The 23,107-nt window shown below is 31.8% G+C and overlaps 3 protein-coding genes across 5 annotated transcripts; 2 read left to right on the top strand and 1 right to left on the bottom strand.

Moving 5' to 3' along the window:
- Positions 1 to 930: 930 nt before the first annotated feature.
- Positions 931 to 4,429, bottom strand: LOC11431351 (protein NRT1/ PTR FAMILY 6.4). Its single transcript, XM_003616883.4, has 5 exons — positions 4,240 to 4,429; positions 4,033 to 4,153; positions 3,729 to 3,946; positions 2,793 to 3,340; positions 931 to 1,967 (listed from the first exon to the last, which is right to left on the bottom strand). Exons 1-5 carry the CDS (start codon positions 4,240 to 4,242, stop codon positions 1,091 to 1,093), a joined length of 1,767 nt encoding a protein of 588 aa, XP_003616931.1. The 5' UTR covers positions 4,243 to 4,429; the 3' UTR covers positions 931 to 1,090.
- Positions 4,430 to 8,219: 3,790 nt separating this feature from the next.
- LOC11434225 (protein ACCELERATED CELL DEATH 6) lies at positions 8,220 to 11,781 on the top strand. The gene is made up of 4 exons (XM_003616881.3): positions 8,220 to 8,298; positions 8,833 to 9,789; positions 10,117 to 10,667; positions 10,989 to 11,781. The coding sequence occupies exons 2-4, from the start codon at positions 8,925 to 8,927 to the stop codon at positions 11,697 to 11,699; spliced, it is 2,127 nt and encodes a 708-aa protein (XP_003616929.1). The 5' UTR covers positions 8,220 to 8,298; positions 8,833 to 8,924; the 3' UTR covers positions 11,700 to 11,781.
- Positions 11,782 to 16,316: 4,535 nt separating this feature from the next.
- Positions 16,317 to 21,601, top strand: LOC11434683 (protein ACCELERATED CELL DEATH 6). Of its 3 annotated transcripts, none has more exons than XM_024783449.2 (5): positions 16,317 to 17,023; positions 17,492 to 17,547; positions 18,656 to 19,628; positions 19,948 to 20,498; positions 20,741 to 21,601. In XM_024783449.2, exons 3-5 carry the CDS (start codon positions 18,686 to 18,688, stop codon positions 21,446 to 21,448), a joined length of 2,202 nt encoding a protein of 733 aa, XP_024639217.1. In that variant the 5' UTR covers positions 16,317 to 17,023; positions 17,492 to 17,547; positions 18,656 to 18,685; the 3' UTR covers positions 21,449 to 21,601. The 3 variants fall into 3 exon arrangements, with proteins under 3 accessions (XP_024639217.1, XP_024639218.1, XP_003616928.1); XM_024783450.2 differs by having other exon boundaries at positions 17,450 to 17,547; XM_003616880.4 differs by lacking the exon at positions 17,492 to 17,547.
- The last annotated feature ends 1,506 nt before the right edge of the window (positions 21,602 to 23,107 follow it).

Below are 23,107 nucleotides of genomic sequence, written 5' to 3'. Positions count from 1 at the left end.
TAAGGGTCAATTTGTAAATTTCAAAAAAATTGTGGGTCAAATTATAATTTTTGATAAATTTGAGGGGTCAATTTAATTTTTTTTGGAAATTTATTAGGGTCAAATTAAAAATTTAAGGACCAAAATGTAAAATTTGAAAAATCATAATAATGAAGAAATTTGAAATTTCTAATTTTTAGGTGTGGTTTAAAATTCTATAAATTTAACTTGAATAAAATACTTCATAAAATTCCATCATTTTTTTTTGGCTAAAATATGGTTTTAGTCCCTGTAAAAAAAAAAAAAAAAATTATTTTTGGTTCTTGCAAAATTTTTTGTTTTTGAAAATAGTCTCTGACCCCACTTTTGTGATGATTTGCATACGTGACACATTATAACTGAACTAATTTTGTAGTTTTTGGTCTCTGCAAAATATTTTGTTTTTAAAAAAGGTCCTGCAAATTTTTTGTTTTTGAACCCTACAGGAACTATTTTCAAAAACAAAAAATTTTGCAGGGACAAAAAACAATTTTTTTTTTTACAGGGACTAAAACCATATTTTAGCCTTTTTTTTTAAGGAAAAATTCAATCATTTTGAAAATTCTCCATGCTATTATCCAAACAATGGAATTCACATAAAAATATTTGAATTTCCTCAAAACATCGCATTACCTCAAAACATTCTTCTATCCAAACACACTCATTGATTTATTTTTAAGAGTTCTTAATTGGAATTAATTTATTTTTCTTCTGTAAATGATTCTAACTTAAAGTTAGAATTATAGTCTTTTCAAACATAATTTTTACGTTGGGATGATGAGAGGGATGAATAGCGGGTTGATGATAAAGATGGTGAGAAAGATGGGGATAAGCCGAAGTCCTCACTGAGTGCTGCTAACGATGATCTGAAACCACCTAGTTATAATTCTAAAAATTTATTGTTCAACCTACTTCCAAACCAAACACATACTAAATATCTATTTGTCAACACTTAATAGTACATAACAATCATCTTGTAAAAAATAATGTTCTACAAATCACTCAAAATCAACAAACATGAGGCATTATATTTACCTCCTGCACAATCTATAATGCCAAACAAAATGATTCTCTATACTTCTTCCTTCCCATCAATTCCAACTTTGACTTCATTCACAAGCACAAGCTCTTTCTCTACATTGTCATTACTCTCAATATTGTTGTGTTGAACTTTGTATTGATGCCTCATTGATAAGACAAGAAAAAGTACAAAATTCAGCACTCCAAGAATTGCTAGTAACCAATAGAAGTAATCTAACTTACCCTTATCAAGATTACTCTTCAACCATCTTTTCTTGCTTACTTTGTCCACAATTGAAACCAATAAACTACTAACAAAATATCCCATTGAAAGTGTACATAGAAAAAGACCAGTACTCATAGATTTCATCCTCTCAGGTGCTTCCCTTATGAAAAATTCTAGCTGTCCAACATAAGCAAAAGCTTCTCCAGCACCAACTAGAAAAAACTGAGGCACAAGCCAAAAAGCACTTATTACAGTTTGTTTTTTAACTGCATTGTCCCTTCTTTCTTTCTCAACAATAGCAGAAACAACCATTGCAACAATAGAGAAAATAAGTCCAATTCCAACTCTTTGAAGACTTGTGAGTCCTTGAGCATTGTGAGTGACTTTTCTTGCTAATGGTACAGTTATTTTTTCATTTAGGGAAGTGAAGAGGAGAATTGTAATGAAGAGAAAAGCTGACAAGGATCCTGCTGGAATCTCTAGTGATCCAACTTTTCTGTTCATGAATGTAGCTTGCTCAATTGTGAAGGTGTTCATTTGTGAATAAACTGTCCAAAAGAGTATGCATGTTGACCAAATGGGAAGGAGTTTAATTACCATCTTAACTTCCTCAACTTGAGTCATTGTTGAAACTAACCATGGATTTTCGTTGTTTCCGTCTTTTGACTTTGTTTCATCTAGGATTGCTGCTTTGTCAAGGGACCTGTCATACAAAATTCCAATGAAGATAGATTAAATCTCTATTCCTTATTTCTTTTGGTTTACCATTTTCTAGATTATGAATATGAAGGACACTATGTCTATAAATGATTCCTCGAAATTATGGTAATTTTTGCTTTTGATACCCTATAAGATTCTATTTCAATTATTGCCTATCATCTACGATAATATATCAACATTGGACCATGCAACCGAGTCTATGATGAGGTGTCAATTTAGTGTTAAGAATCTGACTTATAATCTCAAACGATAAAGTTCAAAGTCTCTTAGAGAGAGTTGTTCAACGACCATTACGTTCCATGTAACCATCCGAAAATATTAGTCCAAAGACATTGGAGGGATATGCCAGCAAGTGCTATGGTCTTAAGCTAGGTGCTAACTTGAGAAGAATGAATTAATCACATAAATAGTTGCAAGATACAATTCTAGATGCCATAGAAGAGTCAGAAAAAATCAGATATGATTCTCCATTATACCAAAAGAATACTATACAATACAATTCAAAAGACTGACAGGGATTGCTAACTAGACCAAAATTGACACACTTATGCACAAGTGACCAAAGCAAGACAGAATATTTGTGGAGCATCTTTTAAGATATTTTTGATAGATTGCTGATCAATCAATTATAGTATGTCTTTTTCTAGAAATGAGTCATAAAAAGATAACATAATTTCTGAAAAGTAAAAAAACACTTTGGCTACCCCCAATAATGATAAATCAGTTAAAAGTGATTAGTTAGTGTGCAATAATTGAAGTCCTAACTAACACTACTATTCACAGCTTTTACAAGAATGATGACAAATACCTGAATTTGTCTGTATATGTGACCTTAGCTTCAAGATAACCATTGAGTAAGGTAGGATCAGAAGGAATAGGAAGAGTCCTCTTCTTCCAAGCCAAAAACAAAACCCTCCAAATAATAGTTAAAGGACTTCCTTGAGGTTTCTTGAATCTATACAATGGAGTACCACAAAGCAAAATACCAACTGCTACCAACATTGTCCCTGCTGAAATTCCATATCCCCAACCTCTTCCTATATTGTCTTGAACATAAACCAATACAACAACTGAAAACAAGGATCCAATACTTATAAAAAAGTAGAATCTATTGAAGAAAAATATCATATTCTTCTCTTCCTTTGGATCATTTGTGTCAAATTGATCAGATCCAAATCCTGACACATTGGATTTTATTCCTCCACCACCTAAAGCTATTGTATAAAGTGCTGCAAAGAGAAGTGATAACTGTTTGCCACTTGCTTGAATGCATTGATGGTGTTGTCTTCTTACTTCACTGCATGGTGGAGGTGTCATGCTAGGAATTGTTGTAGCTAAAGTTAACATACACACACCCTGTTGCAACACAACAAGTGTCAAAAAAAGTAGAAAGTAACAGCACTTCAGGTTAAAAGCGTGTCTGGTGTCCGACACGATAGAAACACATGCAGTTACTTTCAATTTCTTCTATTTTCTTAATATGTTATTTGCATGAATTTATGAATACCACTTTTGTTTAAGAGATATCGGCTTAGTGGTAAGAACATAATCTCGTAACCTCAAGTGATGGAGTTCAAATCCCCTCGGAGACAGTTCTAAAAATGGTCATTAGTACTAGATTAATTAATAATAATAATTGTGAATACAACTTCCACAGAATTAGAAAAGTGTGTGCTAATAAATTCAATAAAAATAGGGATATACATACTAGTTTATAAAAATATTCAAAGCTTGAAAATTTTACCACTGTAGCTATGGTTGCAGATATGGCAACAGTTAAGTATCTGCCAAGTTTTGCATCAGCTAGAAAACCACCAAGAAGGCCAAGCAAGTTGAGAGTTCCCATAAAGTTGGTAACTATGGTAGCAGAACTAGCTGAATGGAGATGTAAATCTCCAACCAAGTATGTCACTAAGTTCATGGAAATTCCCATAACACATATTCTTTCAGCAAGTTCAGTACCTGCACAAAAAAAAATTATACATGATGATTTTGATGGAACCAAATAAAATTGAGACTTAAAAAACTTTCTATGGATTGAAAAATACCTAAGATTAGTCCTGCTGCTAGCCATCCTCCGGATTTTGTTTTGTCAGCCGGATGACCTCGAAAATCGACCGCAGCATTGTCTTCTGTGCCTTTTTTCTCTCCATTGCTTGCAACAAGAACCTATACAAAAAAAATTAAGTCATTAACAAAGTTTCAAGGTTTGAACTTTGAACAAGTACAAAAATTGTACAAGATGAAATGAATACCATGTTGTATGTTCTGTTGGAGATAATGTGTAAGTGTTTCAGCAACAAAATACTAGTGGCCTGGAAGAATATAAGGTAGAAGAATAAGATTTGAAATGATAGAGTTGTTTTTTTTTTTGTATGATATGCTTTGGCATTTAACTACCTTGTAATAGGTCCACTTGTTATGTTATGTGGCCCAAAATGCTGAATGTACAAATTTGTGTTCCCCATGATTTGGAATTATATAGGCTATGATTGTGTGGTACGTGTTAAATGAGGACTAGCTTTTGAAAGTGAGGGCATTTTGCATTCCTAATTTGGATCCTAACTTGCCATAATAAAGTCATAATCACAGTGAACAAATGATAAAAGATAAGCATCTATGAATCCAAGTTCTTCTTTTGTGACTCATGTATTTTTGATGATGTAATGATTATCATTAATAATTTGAAAGAAGGTGCATGGAATCTAATGTTGGCTTGATTTGGTTTTTTCATATGGTAGAATTAGGCAGGTTTATTTGTTGAATCACCAAATTTAAGAAAAAGAAGTTGAAGCATCTCGGAAAGAAAGGTTCACCGTTTTTTGTTTCTTTCTTCAGTTGTTTAGTGATTAAAAATTTACGTTTGAAATAAATAAATAGATTATTTGGAGTTTGGATTCCGACCCATACATGTATTATGTGAGCATGAGCATTGTTAAACTCGCATTATGTGAGCATTGTTATTATGTTCTTGTTAATTGAATATTACTACTCATTTAGAGAAATATCTTCCAAAAAAAAAATTTGATTTTAAGAAATCTATACCATATATAAAAAAAACAATTTATTTTAGCTCTTTTGAGCTGACATTTTCTCTTTCAAAAATACCATCAATTTTGAATACAAACAACACATGTAACAAATAGTGCCATCGGAAAACGTACTAGGCCATAAGCTAAGACGAGCATTGTTATTATGTTTTTATTAATTGAATATTAATGTTCATTCTGAGAAATTATAATAAAAAATAATTTGTACTTGAGAAATTATATATTGCTGCCCGTATCTAATTTTTTATTTTTTATTTAAAAAAAAATCTACTAATTTTTTGAATGGGTCTATAGTTATCAATTCATTTTTTTTCTTAAGGAATCAAATCAATTTTATAGTACCCATTCTTTCACTCAAATATTAGTTTGTATTATTGGGTTGCTTAAATCATATTTTTATTAGTTTTAAAAATTAAAACAAATATCTCTTGTATACGATTGATATCTCATCTTTACCTTCTTATCTTAGAGTACCTCATTATACTCGAACACTAGCTCAACAATTTATATCTAATCTACAAACCCATCGGGCTGAAATTTTTCTTCAAAATCAAAAATTTATTCTCTAATATTGTCATTATTTATGGATGATTTCCAATGTGGTCGACAATGTCTAGTTGAGGAAGAATCACTATTAGATGTGTAAACTGATGATATCTGTTGGTATTCATCCAATTGAACTTGCTTAACCTTCATATTGTAACTGTTGAATTTGTTTCCTTTCATTTTTATTTCATGTTGAGGTTGATGTCTTCTGACGAATTTTTAATGATTAAATTGAATTCGTTGCAACACAATATTCAAGGGGGTAAATGGAAATTTTACCAAGTTTAAGAGAATAAACATCCAAAAAATAAGTTGCAAAATATTATTAATATAAATATTTTTTAAATTCAGGGGTCAAAATGCAATGTTTGGTAAGTTGGGGGTAAAAATGGAAAAAAATAATGAAAAATTAGGGGCTTCACTGTTATTTAGATAAAATTTATCTAAAGATGACGTGGCAATTTATGAAATGTGGTAGAAGGTGTTAGGCTAAAAAAAGACGTGGATAGTGAGGTGTGGTGTAATGTGCTTGTAATGTTGCGTGTTAGGATCGTCTTTTTTCTTTGAAGGTGTGTGGAAGCGTGTGAAGATAAGGAAAGACGTGCGAACATCACATGTACCTCCAATGACGGTGTAAGAAGTGGCGTTTGGTCGCGGAATTTTGAATTCCGAATTTTTGAGCCATTTTTCAAGATTGATAATTAAAGTGTTGGGATGGGGTGCGAAAATGAAATGCTGCTTAGTTGTAAACAAAAAAGGGTGAAAGTCTACTGGGTTGAAGTCTGATAAAGGGTCGGCCTCTTTTGCGATTTTTGCTATATAGATCCTGTTTAAAAAAGTATAGATATATACACCCCCTGTAAAAAGATAAAAAATTGGACCCCTGTGGATAGAGTTTAGGTATGCTCTATTTACCTAATGCTCAATTTAGTTCATTTAAGTCATGGATGCATAAAACATGACAAATGAATATTCAAGGGTTAAGATTTACAATAAAAACTATTTGTTTATTAAAAAAAAACCAAATCTCATATCATGTCCCTCAGATCCAATCTTCCTCGACACTCTTCCTCACATTCAATTCAATATATATTAATAGTGTTGAGGAAAAAAAATTGGACTGGACGGTTAAATGGCTGCATCCATTTACGCATCCGACGGTAAAAAAGATAATCAAATTTTCATAATTTAAAGAATAAAATTCCTTTACTTGAAATTTGGATGATCCGATAGAGATCACACGTTATGGATTCTCTGACTTTGTGAATGCATGGAATCCGGAGTCTTAATTAATATGAAGGGATACATGGTAAATACTTAAGTCTCTTAATAATTGGGTACATCTTGAATTGGGCCTATGAAAAAACATTTGTTGGGATCGTTGTAATTGCAAGCGAATGATATTAAATTCAAAGAAAATATAAAGAAATAGAAGAAATATTTTTTCCTTCGATTTATTTTTTAAAAGCTAATATATTAAATACCATTTAAAAGAAAAAAAATCATAATACTTTTACTTATATAAAATCTAATTTAAAACAACACGATGAAAATAAAACAAGTGATAATCTCCTTTTAAAAAAAAAAGTGATAATCTTTTGTAGTAGCAAAAAACATATAGTAAGGGTCAAAATATGACAAAATAAATCAATGAAATAAGTGATAACCTTTTGATTTGGTTATTTCTATTAAATTTTGACAAATAAACTACACCATTTCTTATTCAAATGGCCAAAACTACCCCATTGCTATGGGTAGCATCACCCATTGCGAAATGTATTTTTTGCTTATAAAGCATCGACAATAGAGATATCAATTTTTTGGTGCTTAAATGAGTTAGAGTGTATACATAACACATTTATAATTTTTTAATAGTAGCTAGTACTTAATATTAATAAGCATTCAATCCTTTTAACCATCATTACATACAAATTTCTTAAATGAAACCCGTTAATCAGTAATCAATAACTCTATATCATTACATTTCAATATTTTAATATATTTTTTTTTTGGTAGAATCAATATTTTAATATTAAAAAAATGAAACCCACTTAAAATTTAAATGCTTATGGGAGACCTTTGTCCCATTGTCAAAATATTTTTTCCCCAATAAAAAAACCTAATAGGCACCAAGTCTATATAAATGGTGAGATCCCCATTGAAGATAATATCACTCCTCTATAAAAATGTATTTTTTTTCTTATGTTTTATTATAGAGGTTATTTATTTATGGTTTGAAATAAAAAATTCACCCTTCGTCTACCAAGTAAAAGGGAAACTCTAGGAAATTAAAAGAAAACTTGAATAGTTTTTTTTTTTTTTTTTTTTTTTTGCAAACGATCAACGAGTTACACATGTTCTTAATCTCCAAATTCAAGAAAGGAGGGATATGTAACTTTAATTGTGAACAGGGAAAAGAATACTTCTTAATTTGTGGCCATTGTTTTGCACACGACAAAACATAAATAGAACAACAAAAGACGTGAGACCATGAGAGTGTGTGTACTGTGTAGGGCATGATGTAACTTAGCTCTTTCCCTTTTCATCTTTTTACGTAATATTATAATCAACATTACACACGTAAAGAATTAGATAATCAATTATAATATTATAAATAGATGCATGTTTCAGTATCTTTGCCACCCAATAATACTATAACCTGCTACTAGTACAATTCAAGGGAATGCAGATTTGCTGAGCCGGTTTCAAATAATTTTGGTTTGCACTTACTTTTCCCTACTCTCTATTTTCCCTATTTCTTTATTGTCAACAAGAAAAAGAAGATTATTTTATACTTTACACATTTTATTTCTCTTATCATTTGATCACTCATTTATAATTTTGATTTTCTCTATTTCACATCACACTCACATTTAAATAAATAATTGATGATTGTGAGTGTGTGACCACTCATTCACGCTCATTCCCTAACTAACTTTATATATTTCTTACCTTTTTGTTAGGGGCTTATATATTTCTTATTTTACATATACATATATGAGGTTGTTAATTTACACCTATCTAAAAAAAATTAAGGACTAAATTAACAAGGGTTAATAGTGTTTTACCCCCTGTAATATAGGTAATTTCCGGTTTTACCCCTGTAAAATATTTGTTTTGGATTTCGTCATTGTAATTTGAGGATTTTTGATTTTGGACCTAATTACAGAAATAGCATGATTGTGAATAGTACATTTTTCAACTACTATTTTTTCACACTTAACTATAAAACTACTTAATTTCTGGTGTCAGGGATTGCTATTTTGCTCTCTCAGTGCCAAGTCACGAACGAAGTACTTTGAGATTGAAGGACAACTTTGCAATCAAGTGATCTATCAGGAGACATGGAGATTGCAAAAAGGATTGTTCATCCAAACAACAATAATACACATTATTTTGGGGCTCCTGAAGCAAAATTTTTTCTTACTGAAATATTGCAAGATGAAACCGTCTTACAGAGTGAGGAAACTGATATTGAAATTGAACCATCTGAAGTGACTGAAATTCTTCCAGGCTCTATTGACAATGAGAATCAAAATGAATTGCTTAATCAAGTATACAGAGCTGGTTCAAGGAGGGATTTGTCATATTCCTCTCTTTCGCCAGAAATTAAGACACATACAAAAAACACTGTCCTACATATATCAGCTTGGTATGGCAATGATAAGATTGTGAGTCTTGTAATTGAACATGCTCCAAAACTTTTGTTCGAGGTTAATGAAAACAACGAGAGTGCGTTACATATTGCTGCAAGAGGTGGACACATCTCAATCGTTGAAAAGCTATTGGCAGCTTATGCTAATTTTGAACGGCATGATATAAAAACGGCATGGTTAGAGTACACTAAAAGATTGAAAAACTATGTGGAAAGATCAAATGGGGAGAACCTATTAAAATTTGTGGCACTGGAAAATGTTGAAGGAAACACTATGTTTCATGAGGCAATGTTATGTCGTGACAAGAAGAGAATTGGTGGGGATAAGATTTTCAAAGCTTGTGAGCTCTATAAAATCGGGGATTCATCGTCAAAGTGGTGTTATGAAATTGCATTAGTTAATGTTAACCATGCAAAACAATCAATACTTTACCTTGCAGTTGAAAATGGGGACAAGGAAGCAGTCAAAGTAATCATGGCGAATCGCCCCAACAATGTTGCTAAGCCAGAAGGATTATCACCCGTTGTAGCAGCAATCATGAAGCAGAATCAAGGTAATAAATTTACTCATATGGATAAATTTCAGTAGTTGTTGAGGGTAGCCTATGCCTTATCTTTTTACATTCATGTTAAATATTGAATCTATGACCATGAAATCAAATGATTAGTATCAAGCGGTTTAGTAACTAGTTCTAGTTAGTATAAATAGTTACAGTTAACGAAAAATTATTCGAGAGAACCCGAGTTTCAATCATAGTTAAAAAACTTATTGGTTAGACTTCACTTGCCTTCATGTCGACTCCAATTTATAAGGGCGTCTTCTAAAGTAAGCAATACATTTTTATATTTGATCTAACTCACAATTATACATGTGTAATCAGAAATGCTGAAGGACATACTACAACAGAAGCCAACTTGGATACATTTAACAGACACATATAAAAGGCTTCCACTTCATTATGCAGCATCTATAGGTTACCTTGTAGGTGTTGTTTATTTAACTGGCAAATGTAAATGTTGCACCAATCAAAGGGACAAATATGGCTATTTCCCAATTCATCTAGCATCATATGGTGGCCATGTGGAAGTAGTAGAGAAGTTGTTAGAATACTGTCCAGATCCCACAGAGATGCTTGACACTTCATTTAAGCGTAATATTCTTCATGTTGCAGCATACAATGGAAAACATGAGGTAGTAGATTACATACTACAACAAAGTCGTCGAATTTGCGAACTTGATAAAATGATAAATCAAAAGGATAATAAAGGAGATACTCCTTTGCATCTGGCTGCACAATCGTGTCATCCTAAAGCTGTTTTTTACTTAACATGGGATGAAAGAGTGGATATGCAGCTGGTTAACCAAAACAACCAAACAGCTGTTGAAGTTATCAATGCAAGTTCAAAACTTCGTAATTCGTCCGCTAGAGAGGTATGTAGAATTGGTTTTGACATGTTTGAGTGCTTCAAAGTAGAGTTGATTTTCTCTCCCATATTGATTATAATTTGGAGTTTTTGTCACCAAGATTGATTTTTAGCCAAAAATTAACCATGCAGTTAATTTTTAACTAAAACTCATTCTTTGAAAATCAATTTTCGACAAACTTAAAAGGAGTTTAATATCAGGATCATTCACCAATTGAATGTTATAAAATTCTTTTGAACACAAAGAAAGCTACATGTTTACTATTTAAAGTTTTAGACAATTATCTTTTTTTTCCTTTTATATGTAACACAAATGTAATGTTTGCAGCAACTTACTCGTATGGCTTTGAATTCTGCTGGTGTAAAACCAAGGTTGAGAAGGTTGGTCCATGATAAAGCCAGACAAAGTGACACAAACTTGCCACTATCAAAGCCGAGTAATGCTGAACCCTTTGACACCAAACAGCAAACAGTGGAAAGTGACTCGAAGTCGAATGAGAATAAGGAAACTGATCGACGATATTTCTTTCTGACAGGCTCCGACAAACAATTTAGAGATAGAGTAGAGACACTCACATTGGTTTCAACCCTTATAATCACTGCTTCAGTAGCAGCATGTTTTGCTGTTCCAGGTGAAGCGGATGGAAAAGCAAACAACCTATGTCATGCAATGTTCCATGTTTTCATTATATTCATCACAATATCATTGTTCAGTTCCATTAGTTCTACTATCATACTCTTTTGGGCAAAGCTTGGAATACCTGAATTGGTGACTTTCTCTCTGAAAATTGTGATGCCACTTCTTGGAATCGCTCTCGTCTCACTATCTTTGGCTTTTATGGCTGGACTCTACACTGTTATCAGTGAACTTACTTGGTTGGCAAATGTGTTTCTGGTTGTAGCTTCAATTTTGGTTGTGGTTGTGTTTTTGTCGTACATCGTCCTTTTCGTCCCATCATCTTCAACCAAAAAACCCTTGCGACTCATTTCCTATTACCCCTTTCTTTTCCTAGCATATCTCGCAGAGAATCAGAACTAGGTGGGTATCCTCTGCAATGGCTACACATATATTTGATTAAGTATCATAACTAGGTGGGGATTCTACATCAAATTAAATAAACCCCACTAAATATTTATGTTCCTCTTGTTTCTACATATCTCCATGAATATTGTGTGCAACATTCTCAAGTCATTGTATTTTGCTTTGTATATTAATGATGAATACATCAATTCTTAACAAAGATTACAATTCTCTTTTTATTTATTTATTTAGTCTTTTCTTAATCTACACTTTGATTCCCAAGAATATGTTTAGTATCCATGAAACAAATGCATCCTAAGTGTTTTTCTTTTTCTCAACATGAAACAGAACAAAATGTGCAGTGCACTCTCTAAACCCTCATCACTATAGCTAACAACCTTGAATATGAAATACATGAAAGGTAAAGTTGATCAATAAACCAAGTATTGAATATTGTGTTTGGCAAGCACCATGTTAAATCATTTATTAACACTTCCTAAAATCATATTTGAAGGTATTCTGTAAAGAGAGTGGACTGAGCCTATTTTCAATCAATGAGAAACAAAACAAAGCTATGGGCCAATAACAAAGCATGCAATGCAACAAAACATAATTGGATAATAAACAGGCAAAAATAATCGAATTCAGGGGTAATCGAACAGGAATATACAGCAACACAAGCGAGAACTACGTAAGTTAAAGACGACACTGTCAACATATTTGCAGCTTATAGCATAAGCGCTTTTTATTTATGATTAGCATTCATACATAAGCTCTTTCTTTAACCAACAACAATAAAATTTTATCCCACTAAGTGAGGTTGGCAAAGTAAACGCCCGCCATGAGACTTATTTGAGTCAATCATGACTGGCCCCTAGTTATACAATTAGCAATGAATTTCATAAGAAATTGATCGCAAATATAAGGTTAAAATACTAATTTAAAAGGACGAAATTAATAATACTAAAACCTATATAGTTCAAGAAATGTTTTAATTTATTAGCTTCATTTTTCAGATTATGATGGATTATACATTAAAGTAAGGGTTAAACAAAGAGAAAGCATAAAAATGAAATACAGAAAGAGAAAATCATCTTTATTACCATTTTTGTAAGCGGAGAACGTAAAGGAAAATTCGTCAACGTCGTTAGTTATCGAATTCACAAGAATATAAGTATGTAACCATTTGCATTAGAGGAGAGAGACTGAATAAAAGATGGAGGGAAAAAAGGAAAAAAAAGTGTAACCATTTGCGTCTGTTTTGTCACTAACTCAATCCACGGTTAAAATAAACGTGGTAATTTCATCGTGTGGTTAAAACTGGTTTATTGGGATTCAAAATGCACGCACCCATAATTACATGTCTAAGTTGCTACTTCCAAAATTGAGAGTAATTTTCTCCTAATGATAATAAATAAGATTCAATTTTGAAATGAATGATATAGAGATCACATGTTGAATGAAAAAAATTAAGAAATTTGATGTTTTTGAGATGAAAATGCTAACTGATTGTAAGAAAAAGCTAAAATACATTTACCCCAAATAATAAATATGATTCAATTATAAATCGAATGAGATGAAGAAGTTTAATGTTCTTGAGATGAAAATGATAACTGATTTAAGAATAAAGATGGAGAAAATGAAAATCTCTTTAATAGGGGTAAATTATCCCCAAATCATCAAGAGATATCCTAGAAAAAACCTTCAAGAACACTAAGAATAATAAGACTCAGGTGGGGCTCCTTCAAACAAAAAAAATAATAAGACTCACAAAAAGTAGAGTATCGACACAGCTTCATGTGAATGATATGTATATTGAAAAAGGTAGATGACTTTTTGAAAAATTCTCTCACAAAAGAATTAACAAAATTATTACATTTGGTAAAAAAATTGCATCTTAAACTTGAACCAATATCAAGGAGAATTGAACCAAAATCTTGAAAACGGTGCATTTCAAGATCTCAAGCTAATATCACGGCGAACACATCATTTACCTTTAGATGAACATTTTTTTTACTTACATTGATTTTAATATAGTAGCTCCAAAAAGCACACTATCAATATAAAATAAAAAGTAAGCAAATGATAATTAAGCTCAAAGCATGTGATTTGATATTCATCATTTTCCATGACATTTGATGGTTAGAAATTATGGTTTGGCCTAACACGACTCCACAATATTAATTTGTGAAAATTGTCTCCATTTATAAACATATGATCAGGTCATCTTTTGTCAGATGTGCAACTCTTTAACACACCCCTTAGCACAATTGGGTTTGGTTGGTGAACATAAATTGTGGATGACCTGATAGCAGGTGACCAAATGAATCTTAATAGAGATTTTGATACCATCTTACAAATCATTGTTGGACCTAACAGAATCCCACAAAACCGATTTCTAAGGTGAGGATTGCCCCACTTATAAACACATGTCCATGCCATTTTTTTGTCCGATGTGAAAAACCAGCTTATAACGTAAGAATTGCCCCAACTTATAATCATATGTTCAGACCATTTTTTTTTTCCAAAGTTGGATGGAATACCATACAAGTTACTAGTACAAACAAAGTTTCTTATATGCAACACCAAGCTGTCCGAAACATATATCCTACATACTCAAGATCAGCAACTTTACACCAAAGATACTAGGATAAGCTAGAAAACAAATGTACATGGTTAAAAACAAAAAAACAAAAAAACAAAATTTCTGGAACTCATTAGAATTCAATTATGCAGGTCCTGGCTTAACAGATTTTTTCATGATTAAAAGAAAACTTGAATAGTTTTTGCAAACGATCAACGAGTTTATCGTGATTTTAATCTTTATAATCAAGAAAGGAGGGATATGTTACTTTAATTGTGAACAGAGGAAAGAATTGTTCTTTAGTTATTTGCACATGACAAATGGAATAAAAGGAGAGAGAGAGAGAGAGTAGCTTATCTCTTTCCTTTTTCAGCATAACATTGCACACGTAAAGAATTAGAGAATCAATCACAAATATTATAAATAGACGCAGATTTGCTGAGCTAGCTTCAAACAACTTTGGTTTACCCTTACTTCTTCTCCCTACTCTATTTTCTGCATTTCTTTATTTGACTATTTTTTGAGTGAAGATTATTTTTATATACTTGCTTTACACATTTCTATTTCTCTTATCACATATTCTATTAATTATACCACTTTTCTCATCACACTCACATTTACATTTACATAAATAATTAATGAGGGTGAAACATTCATTCACGCTTAACTTTATTTGAAAATCGTGTGTATATATATATCTTCATTAATCTTATTTGAAGTGATATTTATTAATACACAGTTTATTTTTTAGAAAGATAAAATGACGTAACAATTGAAAACTTATATTCATAATGAAGAATTCAAGGTTTAAATTCCGATTAGGATATCCTGCCTACTATTTTGGTGTTTTTATGAGTTGAATTAAAACTTGTAAACATTATTACATAAATTGTATAATATTGTTTCTTCCATATTCATGGGCCAACATAGACATTTAGAACTAAAGGATTATATAAAGGTAGATAGCTCCATAGACAAAAATGAGAAATCAGTTTTAGAAAAATAGAAAGAAGGAAAATTTGAGAACACCGAGAAAGCAATTTTTAGTGACAAGAAAATAGTTGATTTCTAAAAGAAATTCTTTAATCTTTGGTTTTGTATACCGAGCAGTTTTGGTAGTATTGTGTGGGTGTTGGTTTGGTGAGTTCTCTTTGTGCATAGAGTACTCATACTTAAGTTTGTAATGAATGTTTTATCCTGGAGACGACGAGCCAAGAAATATATGTTGCACCATTCAGGCAGAGCCGCAGAACGTCTTAAAGAGAGCGACATAATCTATAACTCAGTTCAAATTTTGTATCTAACAAAGTTATTTTATGTTTTAAAGTTTGATTCTTTGCAGAAATGATTTCAAGTGTTCGACATATGCAGCAACAATTTAAGTGTTCAAGAAATGTTCCAAGAACTATTATATTAAATAGGCTTTATGTGGATTTTATCATGAATTAGAAACACAAGACCTTTGTCCCAATTTTCATTTTAAAAAATGTTTCTTTGCCATAAAACCCATACCAACACCGTATATATTTATACTGTACCAACTTTTTATTGTTATTTTTCTCTCAATTCAACTCTCCCTTATTTTGATCTCCGAACCCCATATATCAAATGTGTCCCAACAATCGTGAGCCGGTATTTAAGCAATGTTTGTAAATTTGTATCGAGGTGAAAACTCTGATACCTTACAAAAATTTGAACAAAATGATACCTTAAATTTGTTTAGATAGTACCTTCCTATATTATTCTTTAATTTAATTATTTTAAAATAAATTTAAATTTTGAAGTAACTTTACAAATAAAGTTTCCCTTTTTTTTTCTCTATTGTTCTCTATTGTTTATTTAGAGAGAAAAAAATATGGACCAGTTCACTTGTTTTTTTGGATGGGCCAGAGAATTTTTCAATTATTTAATGCTTTTTTTTGAACAATTATTATTATTTAATTCATTGAAAGGTTAATTTTTTTAACCAAATTAGGTTCTCTCCTTTAATTTTTCTCTTATTCCCTTTCCTGATTCTTTATCTCTCTATTAATCTCAATCTCTTGATTATATATATATATATATATATATATATATATAAAGAGAGTGAGTTTAAGAGAGATGGATCAGAGTTATGAGAGGGAAATAGAGAAAAATAAAGGAGATGGTCCATATCCTTTTTTAAAATATCATTTTATATTTTCATGTTAGATATTGTGAAACTAAGTGATTGCAGTCAAGTCGTTAAATAATTAATTCTAGTTATGTGAGTATTTGGGTAAATAATATTTTCTTTTAAATTATTGAAATAAAATGATACCGATATCCCACTAAACTCCAAAGTATCGAAAATTTACTAAGAAAAATCCACCCTACGTCTACCAAGTAAAATGGAGACCCTAGAAAATTAAGAAAAAGCTTGAATAGTTTTTGCAAACGATCAACGAGTTTCACATGTTGTTAATCTTTGAAATCAAGCACCACCGGGAAAGAAAAAAAAATCAAAATCAAGAAAGGAGGGATATGTAACTTTAATTGGAAACAGGGGAAAGAATTGTTCTTGAATTGTAGCGATTGATTTGCACACGTAAAGAATTATTGTCAATTATTATAATCTTATAAATAGATGCATTCATGTTTCAGTATCTTTGGCACCTAATAGTACCATAATAATACTATAATTACTACAAGTACAATATCAAGGTATTGCAGATTTGGTGAGCTAGCTTCAGACAATTTGGTTTACCCTTACTTCTTCTCCATACTCCTTTTTTTCCTGGTGATTCTTCTTCTCCTTACACTATTTTCTGCATTTCTTCATTTTACCATATTTAGAGTGAAGATTATTTATATACCTGCTTTAGACATTTATATTTATTTGTCCTTGTGAGATTAACTCAATTGGTATGGACTATGCATAATATATGTAAGGTTCGGGGTTCGAACCCCGACCAAAAAAAAAAAGACAATTCTATTTTTCTTATTACACTCACATTTACATAATAATTAATGACCGTAAATATTCGTGATATATATCTCGTAAAGAAAAACTATATTTATAACCGTTTTCTCTTTTGAATATTTACAAGCTATATGTAGTACGGGTTGATTATACTCATTTTTCCTCTAAACTATTGTATATTGGATTATATTTTATGTGTTTAGAAAAGCGTGTGTATATCTTTATTAATTTTTTTTTTTCCAGCAATCTTTGTTATATTATTAATGCAACAGAGAACTTGTATAGGACTGTACCAAAAAAAGAGAGAGAGGACTTGCACAGGAAATTAGGTGACTTTTAAGGTGCACAAGTGTTTAAATTTTTGTTGTTGTTAATTCTCTATATTGAACTAAATTACAATGTTTATAAGAAATCACCACATTTTACTCGTCAATTCTAAAAAGTATAATATTTTTTTCATTTTAGAGTGTATATATATGTGTGCGGAGTGAACTTGACTAGCATGTTTCTACGTGCATGTTTGATAATTGTGATTTAGTAAAAAGTAAGACGTGGTTGAAGCTATTTTCGATAGTATGTTTCTAGATGCTTTTTGATAAATGTGTTTTAATAGAAAATAAGATATAGTTGAAACTATTTTGATTATGTTTAGTTAAGCCAAAGTTTGGAGGCATACTTAATTGTTTGGCAGGTATGAAACATACATACATTTTTACTAAAATCACATTTGACATGAGACATACTATTAATTATAGTAGTCCTGAATTCCTTGATTGGCGGAACAAAAGATTTTAAAGTTTACTATGTTCCTTTCTTACCACAAATCTCCACTAATTAACAATAGCAAAAAGAGAAAATTGATTTTGAACAAAGAGGAAATTAAATAAGATTTAGGGACCAAAGTGGCTATTTTCATCTTTCACTTTCATTATGTACTTTCATCAAAGTGAGAAAATATTGATTTTCGGTTCAGGGACTAAAGTGACTATTTTCTACTTTCATTTTGGTCCATGTGACACCTCATGTAGGCTATCTCATCAGTTAATAGAAATTTTTAACGTCATGGACTAAACTAATAACGGAAGTGTACAACTGTACATTCAGATACTACTTTGTATTTAATTATGAGTCAGAGACCTTGACAGCGAGGTGTAGAGTCAGATGCCAAAGTGAGAATTTACTCTATTTTTATTTGTATAACATACATAAAATGACGCTACCGACTTAAAATTACTAATTGTTGATAACTATAAATCAATTTATTTGTGGTGGGTTGGTGGCTGAGGTTCGAACCTCGAATCTTATATATTATATTTTGAATTGTGTCTAACAACTGAGATAAGTTCACAATCACAGAACTATGAATCAACTAATTATACTAGTATTTTTCACTCGTAACTATAAAATTAATATTAATTTATAAATTCCTGACTCAAGTTGTAACCGCAGGGAAGGGATTGCTATTTTCCTCTCTTTAATATGGTTTATTTTCCCCAAACACTAAATGTCGAACTATGTGCTAGTGAATCCTTCAACAACACAAGTCTAGTTTCAATATTGCCAGGTGCAATCGTCTTACCGAGTGAGGAAACTGATATTGAAACTGAACCATCTGAAGTGACTAAAATTCTTCCAAACTGTAGTGATAATGAGAATAAAATTGAATTGCTTGATCAAGTATACAGAGCTGGTCCAATGAGGAGTTTGTCGTATTCCTCTCTTCTAATAGAAATTAAGACACCTACCAAAAACACTGTGCTACATATAGCAGCTCAGAATGGCAATGATAAGATTGTGAGTCTTGTAGTTGAACATGCTCCAACACTTTTGTTCGAGTTTAATGAAAACAATGAGAGTGCGTTACATATTGCTGCAAGATGTGGACACATCTCAATCGTTGAAAAGCTATTGAAAGCATATGCTAATATTGAACGGCGTGATATAAGAACAGCATGGTTAGAATACACTAACAATTTGGATAGCCCAAAAGACTATGATGAAGAGTCAAATATGGAGGACTTGTTAGAAAACTATGATGAAGACTCAAATATGAAGGACTTGTTAGAAGAAGATTATGATGAAAAGTCAAATATGGAGGACTTGTTAAAATTTGTGAAGATAGAGAATGTTGAAGGAAACACTATGTTTCATGAGGCAATGTTATGTCGTGACAAGAAGAGAATTGGCGGGGATAAGATTTTCAAAGCTTGTGAGCTCTACAAGATCGGGGATTCATCGTCGAAGTGGTGTTATGAAATTGTGTTTCTTAATGTTAACCATGCAAAACAATCAGTACTTTACCTTGCTGTTGATAGCAAGGACAAGGAAGCAGTCGAAGTAATCATGGAGAACTGCCCCAGCTATGTTGCTACCCCAAAGGGATTATCGCCCGTCGTAGCAGCAATCATGAAGCGGAATCAAGGTAATATTTATAAAGGAATGTTATTTGAATAACCACTTTTTGAGACAATTTATTATTGAATCTATGAAACCAAATGATTAATATCAAATGGTTAAATAACTAGTTCTAGTTAGTATAAATAGTTTTGGTTAATAACAATATGTTCGAGGAATCCGAGTTTAAATCATAGTTAAAAAAAATTCTTTGTTAGATTTCACTTACCTTTATGTCGAATCCAAATTATCAGGGCATCTTATCCTAGAATAAACATTATATTTGTATAAAAAAAAAATTACATTTTTATATTTGATCTAACTCACAATTATACATGTGTGATTAGAAATGCTAAGGGTCATACTGCAAAAGAAGCCAACTTGGATACATTCAACGGACACATATGAAAGGCTTCCACTTCATTATGCAGCATCTATAGGTTACCTTAAAGGCGTTGAATTATTACTTGGCATATGTAAATGTTGCACCAATCAAAGGGACAAATATGGCTATTTCTCAATTCATCTAGCATCTCATGGAGGCCACTTGAAAGTGGTAAAGAAGTTGTTAGAATACTGTCCAGATCCCACTGAGATGCTTGACACTTCATTTAAGCGTAATATTCTTCATGTTGCAGCAAAAAATGGAAAGCATGAGCTAGTACAACACATACTGCTGCAAAGTCGTCGAATTCCTGAACTTCATAAGATGATAAATCAAAAGGATAAGAAAGGAGATACTCCTTTGCATCTGGCTGCAAAATCGTGTCATCCCAAAACTGTTTTTTACTTAACATGGGATGAAAGAGTGGATCTTCATCTGGTTAACCAAAACAATCAAACAGCTCTTGAATTTGTCAATGCAATTTCTCAATTTCGTGATACATCCACAAGAGAGGTAAGTGTAATTGATTTTGACAGGTTTGGATTTTTAGAAGTTTACTATTCAACTCATTTTTAACTCAAATTAATCAGGACAAACAAATTTCGTTGAACTTAAAAGAGTTTAAGATCAGGACCATTCACCAAGTGTTCTACAATTGAATGATATAAAATTATTTCAAACATATTTACAATCTTTAGTTTTAGGCCTTTATCTTTTTTCCTTTTATATATGACAAATAGATGTAATGTTTGCAGCAACTTACACGCATTGCACTGAATTCTGCTGGTGCAAAAACGAGGTTTAAAAGATTGGTTCATGATAAATCAAGACAAAGTGATTCAAACTCACTACAACTAGGAGAAGGTGACACAAAGTCGAATAAGAATAAAGGACAAAGTGATTCAAAGCCAAATGAGAATAACGAAAATGTCTCCAACACCACTGAACCACGATATTTCTTTTTGACAGGCTCCAACAAGCAATATAGAGACAGGGTAGAGACACTCACATTGGTTTCAACACTTATAATCACTGCTTCAGTAGCAGCATGTTTTGCTGTTCCAGGTGAAGCGGATGGAAAAGCAAACAACCTATGTCATGCAATGTTCCAAGCTTTCATTATCTTCATCACAATATCATTGTTCAGTTCCATTAGTTCTACTATCATACTCTTTTTGGCAAAACTTGGATTAACTGAATTGGTGACTTTCTCACTGAAAATCGTGTTGCCACTTCTTGGAACCGCTCTCATTTCTCTATCTTTGGCTTTCATGACTGGTCTCTACACTGTTATCAGTGAACTTACTTGGTTGGCCAATCTCTTTATGGTTGTAACTCCAATGTTGGTTGTGGTTGTGTTTTTGTTGTACCTTGTCCTTTTCCTCCCCTCATCGTCAACGAGAAAATCCATGCGATACATTTCCTATTACCCCTTTCTTTTCCTAGCATGGCTCACAGAGTAAATTGGATCCTCTGCAATGGCTACAGAGATATTTGATTATGTATCATAACTAGATGGGTATTCTACATTAAATTAAATAAACCCCACTTAAATTTATGTTCCTCTTGTGACCAATATAAATAAATACCACCTAATGTTATATATAATTATACTACATATATAGTTTGTTTCTATTTATTTCCATAAATACTGTGTGCAACACTCGCAAGGCAAGTCGTTGTATTTTACTTTGTATAGAAAGATTAAATAAACTCACAAAACTCTTGTCCAATTTTGAGGATTGAAACTTAGACAGAACCATGAAAACCTCAAACATTTGTTCTTGAATTGAGGTCATGAGCGGTACATATTTTGGCAATCTCAGCCATAGAATAAGTAAGATCCAAAGGGTATTCATCCCTCAAATTAGGATATCCATGAAACCTCTAAGATTCTCCCTAACATTTTCTCCTTGAAGAACTTGACTCACATGAAGCTGATTAGACCACTAGAGAGAGCCACCAGTTATCCACCATTAACCTAAGTGTTGCTCTTTTCTCGACATGAAACAGTAAACAATGTGCACTCTAAATCCTCATCACTATAGCTAACAACCTCAAATGAAATACATGAAAGTTCGGGTTGATCATTGAATTAAGTATTGAATATTTTGTTTGTAGGTACCATGTTCAATCATTTATTAATTAACAATCTCTCGATTCCCATTTTCTACTAAAATCATATTTGAAGGCATTCTGCAAAGAACCAAGACTGGACTGAGCCTTTTTTTTCAATCAATGAGAAAAACATAATTGGATAGTAAACAGAGAAAAACAATTGAATTCAAGGTAATCAAACAAGAATATACAGCAACACAAGAACCCCAATACCTAATATGAAACTTTCCATTCTGTTTTGGAGTGATATAGAATTGCTTTTGTATTTATTAATCATGCAAGTCCGGACTCCACAATTTTTTCTTTGCATATATATTTTACTAGCATAAAAGTAAAATAAAAGTGAGAATGAAAATATGACAGGGGAAAAGTGAAAACTAGTACACTTAACATAGTGGAAACATGTGTAAAAATATCTCTTATTTTCTTAAACTTCACTTGATATCTCTCTTGAAGTAGGGCTATGATTTATGAACCTAGATATGCCTATTTCAGAACAAGTATAATGAACATAATGGAAAATGTATCATTGTTATACCTAGATATGCCTATTTCACTTGATATGTTGATGTAGGGCTTTGGTTTTATGAGGTTTAACATATTCCTATATCAGACAATGTGATATTAGAGAAAGGAGTGCATGTAACACAGACTGCATAATTTGCAGCAGTAGCACACTCACAGTGCAGCATCAAATCCAGGGCTTTAAGGACTAACAATCCCTACTCCACATTCCTATCATACATCGAGTATCAGAGACACATCTCCAGCATCATGCAAAGTTGTATTGGAAATGTAAAACGGATATGGAGTAAAAAATAGAAAGTCACTTGACAACTGCAAAGTTGGTTTCCCATATAAATAGAGTATATTGGTATATAAATGGAAAATACTTGTTAAAAAAAATATATAAATGGAAAATATGCGAATCTCCAAAATAATAAGATACACCATTTGGTTACTATTATAAGCAAAAATCTACATTTTAGATTCAATTAATTAAT

The sequence above is a fragment of the Medicago truncatula genome, chromosome 5 (assembly GCF_003473485.1).
Source record: "Medicago truncatula cultivar Jemalong A17 chromosome 5, MtrunA17r5.0-ANR, whole genome shotgun sequence".
NCBI classification, from domain to species: domain Eukaryota; kingdom Viridiplantae; phylum Streptophyta; class Magnoliopsida; order Fabales; family Fabaceae; genus Medicago; species Medicago truncatula.
The sequence above is the reverse complement of the archived record's forward strand: the minus strand, read 5'-3'. Positions and strand labels throughout refer to the sequence as shown.